Below are 5,389 nucleotides of genomic sequence, written 5' to 3'. Positions count from 1 at the left end.
AGTGGAATACTATTGTAATATGGAACTGCAATATGTTTATTAGTGGAATACTATTGTAATATGGAACTGTAATACGTTTATTAGTGGAATACTATTGTAATATGGAACTGTAATATGTTTATGCAGTGGAATACTATTGTAATATGTAATTGTAATACGTTTATTAGTGGAATACTATTGAATAAGAAGATGAAGGAACCACACAAACATGACAAAGGTCAAATGCCTAATGAGGATTGATAGAGATCAGAGACTTTTTTAAAAAAATAATTGCATTTACACAAAATTCTAAAACATGAAATTTGCAGCAGCGAAACAGACAAGGAGCACCTGGACAAGAGGACAGGAAGGAGTCTCTGGGGTGATGGGTGCCCCACTGCTTTAATTCTTGTAATGGTTTCAAGGTTGTAATGCTATGACAAAACTTATCAAATCAGACACTTTCAATGTGTGCAATTTATTGTAGTTGGATATGTTTTTATCAGTTGCACTCTGATAACACTGATTCTAGGGGAGACAAGACAGTTTAGTGTAAAGGTGCCTGCTGCCAAGCCTGTCAACCTGAGTTCAATCCCTGGGATCCACATAATGGAAAGAGAACCAACCCCTCTGTGTTGTCCTTGGACTTCTATACATACAATCGGCCTCAACCTAACTCTCTCAAAAAAATGGGGAAAAATACAGGTTTCCTAAATTTTGATATCTGAGAGAAGTTATTTGAAATCCTCACACGCCACATGGTGAAATAGTTCTGTAGTTAGTAATTATTTTTTATGGTGCTGTGGATTGACTTAGGGCCTTGTAAATGCTAAGAACACTCTACTGCTTAGCCACACCCCCTCCCAATCTTTATGCTTCACTCTTACTTTTATTTTACTATGTTTTATTCAAAATGGTGAGCTAGGAGGGTTCTCAGAGCTGCTTCCTCAGAAGGTTGTAGAAGCTACACAGTTACAGGGAAGGACTATCTTCGTACTGATAGAGTTTTGTCTTACCCATCAATTTGTTGACATTCTGTTTCTGTAAATGGCCAATGAAGTGCCACTTGATCTCAGGACAGGAAGACAGAACCTGAAGAGAAAAAGGGAATCCTTTGATATGGACTCCACAGAGGTCCTGTCAGCTCAGCCCCTTAATGCCTATCCTATCCATTGCCCTCCTCAGCCAGTCTCCCACCGAGACACAAGGAAACCCAGAGAGTCACCCAAACTTAATGCCGTTTCCCTTCCTTGTTCCCATCAACCCCCTGTATCTATCAGGTATTCATTAGAGACAAAAATGATTTGTTTTCAAGGCAAGTACTCTGCCACTGGGCTGCATCCTATAGCCTCTGATTTAAGCTTTCAAATCTCCCGAGACTCGGTGAGCTCCTAAATCTTTATTCATAAACAGACACAAAGAGAATATTAAAGTCTGAATAAAGGCAGAAAGGCTAGCTATGAATTATTTGGGGCTCCAGGGAAGTGTGGACAATTTCTGCCCCTAGCCCAGCTTTCTGCTGTAAAACTCCATCACCAACATGGGTCAAACCTTCAGCTAAGAGCTAAGACTTCTATACAAAACCAACACTTGTCGTGTCTACGCACCGTAGGGTTTGATGCTTTTTCTAGTAGTTCCTGAACCTAAGGAGCAAGAACAAAACAAGTCAGAAGCCTGGCAGTCACAACTCCTCCAAGGGCTCTTTATAAGAGGTGTCTTACATAGTTCTCTCCAAAAGCGCGCTGGCCATGGCCATAGGCCTCAATCACCATGTCTGCAGGTTTAGTTTTGCTGACCGCCACTAGCCGGGGTTGGATGGCTGGGAGATCCTGCCAAGAGAGAAAGAGCCACGTGAATGCAAGTGTGCAAATATTGTCTCAGTAAGATACACCTGTAGTGCTGGACGGTGGTGGTGCACACCTTTAATCCCAGCACTCAGGAGGCAGAGGCAGAGGCAGGCAGATCTCTGTGAGTTCGAGGCCCTCCTGGTCTACAAAGTGAGTTCCAGGACAGCCAGGGTTGTACAGAGAAACCCTGTCTCAAAAACCAAACAGCTGGGTGCCGGTGGTGCACACCTTTAATCCCAGTATTTGGGGGCAGAGGCAGGCGGATCTCTGTGAGTTCTAGGCCATCCTGGTCTACATAGTTGAGTTCCAGGACAGCCAGGACTATACAGAGAAACCCTGTCTCAAAAAACAAACACCACCCCCCCAAAAGATATATATATATATCTTATAAAAGAGATTGGCATAGATCTCAGCTTGGCACTGAGGCAGAAAAGATAGCCCAGTGAGTAAAATGCTAGGCATACAAAGACAAGTACCTAAGTTTCAACCCCAACCTCCATATAAAAGATAGGGGCAGAGCCACCTGTCTGTAACCCCATTGAAGTGGGGGTCAAGACAGGTGGATCCTTGGGGCTTGCTTGCTGGCTAGCTAGCGCCAGGTTCAAGGACTCAAAATATAAAACAGAGAGTGATAGAGAAAGATGATGACATTGACCTCTGGTTTCCACGTGTGCACGGGCATGTGCACTTGCACCTCCTCAAGTACATCACTCATCCACCCGTGTGTGCGCGCACTTGTACATATGCCCATTTAACACATGTCCGTGAATCACTTTATAGGGTGGATACAGTTACAGTGGCAGTGGCAGAGGGTCTGCTTAGCATTGTGAATCTCTGAGTTGTATCTCCAGCCCCCCAAACATACAAACAATAGCTAAAACAAAACGTAACAGAATCAGTTCATTAAGGAAAGGCAGCAACCTATTAAGCAGGGAGGTTACTCCAGGCTTCCTGCCACCACAAAGTCAACAGTTTAGAAACTCATTTCTTAATGTAATTTATTAAAACATAACTATTAAAAAAAACCGCTTGCTTTCATTCTGACGGGCTCTACTGGGGTAAAGGCATACAATGTACTGGTCAACCTATGATTCAACCAACCAATAGCAGTGCTGACAACAGGACACCAACAATTCTGTATTCAGGATTAGATTCATCCACACTCTTAGCACATCCGTTACATAAAATGCAGGGTTTCCCTGCTTTCAGAGCAGGAATCCTCACACAGCTATCTTCACGAACTCGGCCATTTCTGAGACTTTCACTGAACTGCGGTATTCTCAAGGACTCAGAGAAGTCACATGAATTATCACACAGTCTCTTGTTGCTTCCTTTCGAGGGACTGGGTCACCCGGCTCTCATGGACTGTGTCTAGTTCCTGGCATCACAATGATGAACTGAAGACTTCCAGGGACAAAGCTTCCTGATACAAGCAGGCCTAATTTCCTAAGAACCTCCCAGCGACGTGCATCAGGGAACTTCTAAGACCCCCCCTCCCTCCCTCACTCTCTCTCTCTGTCTCTGTCTGTCTGTCTCTCTCTCTCTCTTTTTTCTTCCAAGATAGGGTTTCTCTATCTTTGGCTGTCCTGGAACTCACTTTCTTTTAGACCAGGCTGGTCTCGAACTCACAGAGAGTCGCCTGCCTCTGCCCTCAGAGGGCTGGGATTAAAGGCATGTGCCATCATGCCCAGCTAGATTTATCTTTGGAGAAACAGAATACTGTTACCACGAAAGAGGTAAGAGCTCCCGGGGTCGTCTTATTTCTTTCAGCAATAAGGAAACCGAGGGCAAGAGAAGTTAACAGGACTTGTTTAACGTCTAGTCATCAGTTATGAAAAGACTGTGTCTTCAGGCATCATTTTGAAGTCTGAGACCATAAATACTAGACCAGAGAGGGCTTTTATTTTCTTTTCTGTCTCACCACACAACGAAGCTTAGTTTGCACGGAGAAAGGCAGATAACTGACTCTGGTCAATAAGAAGTCCAACAGGGGACAAAACAACCAATACGAAAATTAAAAACGCTTGTGACTGAGCGCCTGACAGCTCCCCGCTACTCTGTGGCGGCAACGCCTTGGCAAGTCTCGCACCTTGACCACGGGTCTCCGCCGCAAAGCACGTGATCGCGGGTGGATGTGACCCTCTGAGAGGGCTCTAGTACTGTGGCGACGGGAACGGCAAATGGCGAGTCACTTTCCCTAAAGTGAGCATCTTCTCTCCAGCCAAGCCAACCTCCCGGAAGCCCCAGCCTCAAGGCCAGGGCGCTGAGGAAACCTCGTGAGCCCCCGCCCCTTCGGGACCCCCTTCTGCGTCACTGTAACACCCGGCCCCACGCAGTTGTCCCCCTCAGCCCGTCCTCACCCGCGGCCGCCGTGCCACGCTCTGCTGGACGCGCTCGTTCACTGTCCGCAGCGCGAACCCGACTCCCAGCTCCGCCGACATGCTGCCAGCTCTCCACATTCCCGGGTGGGTGTCCAGCTGAGGACCCGCGACCTGCGGAGAACAACTTCCGGTCCCGCCCCCTCCCCGCGAGGCCCAATCGCCGCTCACCACCCAGCCACCGCCCCCGTGGGAGGCTGATGGCAGAGGCTGGCGCCATCTTGGGGAGGTCGGAGGCTACCCCGGCTGAGAGCCCCCCCAGTGCCGAACGCCTGCCAAAGCCAGTGCTTGGTTGCCTAACCAGATGATGAGACCCGGTTGCTGGAGACACCATACTCTTTGGTTACAAGATATAGAGAAACCAGGCCAGAACTGAGCTGGAAGCTTCCTCCTTGCTGGTTAACTTTGTTAATGCCGGAGGGTGCTAAGCAGGCTACTGGGGGAGAAAACTCATCCGTGGTACTCAGCATTGAACCTCACGAGCTACTGTATCAACCTGCTTGGCAAGATACTTGCACAGCAGTAGTGCTGTGACTGTTATGGGGGCAGCCAACAGCTTTTTGACAGGATTTGAGGCCCACTCCATAGGGGGAGTTCACGCCTACTGGAAACCTGGTCAAAAGTCCATGGATGGAGAGAGGTCGTTGGACCTAGTGGATAACCTACTGCTGACTGCCTTCTACGTATCTGTATCTATAGATTAGTGCTGACTTCAGCTGCTTTTCTTATGAGTAATGATTAATGCAATCACCACTGGTCAAAGTGTTCAAAATAAGTGACTATTAAACCCTACAGAGCATCTGTATTATGGCTGCCATTGCTCAAAGGACATCTTGGAAGAGAGGGGTGGGAAAAGATGTGGGAGCTAGAGACCAGGGAGGAGAGCTGTGAAGTCATGTGACCTTCTAGGTATGGCATGGCGGACACCTTCCCAACAGCAACAGTGGTCACCTGTACAAGGCTGGGTCCATCAACATTCCATTGCGGACAAGGGCGGAGCACGTGAGGCCCAGCCAGTCTCTGGGGAGCTTACTGGGGGAGCTTGAGGCAGCTGTGGCCGTAGCATTGCCCTCGTCCCAGAAACCCCCACTGGGGCTCATGAGCAAGCCAGAGTAGGAAGGGTCTTGATGGGAAGAGGTTTGGTCAGCAGGAAGAGACTAAGAGGACAATGTGTGTGTGTGTGTG

General features: G+C 47.7%; 1 protein-coding gene across 2 annotated transcripts in view; it reads right to left on the bottom strand.

Moving 5' to 3' along the window:
• The window catches only part of Plpbp (pyridoxal phosphate binding protein), a 21,806-nt gene extending 17,479 nt beyond the window's left edge, over positions 1-4,327 (bottom strand). For both annotated transcript variants that reach the window (XM_026786967.1, XM_005362475.3), the window contains exons 1-4: positions 4,187-4,327; positions 1,701-1,808; positions 1,587-1,622; positions 996-1,071 (exon numbers count right to left, since the gene is read on the bottom strand). In XM_026786967.1, coding sequence (XP_026642768.1) covers positions 996-1,071; positions 1,587-1,622; positions 1,701-1,808; positions 4,187-4,285 — 319 coding nt within the window. In that variant the 5' untranslated portion in view covers positions 4,286-4,327. The remainder of the gene's footprint in view (positions 1-995; positions 1,072-1,586; positions 1,623-1,700; positions 1,809-4,186) is intronic.
• Positions 4,328-5,389: the final 1,062 nt, after the last annotated feature.

Source organism: Microtus ochrogaster, linkage group LG7_11 (assembly GCF_000317375.1).
Source record: "Microtus ochrogaster isolate Prairie Vole_2 linkage group LG7_11, MicOch1.0, whole genome shotgun sequence".
NCBI lineage: Eukaryota > Metazoa > Chordata > Mammalia > Rodentia > Cricetidae > Microtus > Microtus ochrogaster.
Note: the sequence above shows the minus strand (reverse complement) of the source record. Positions and strands in the feature narration are given on the sequence as shown.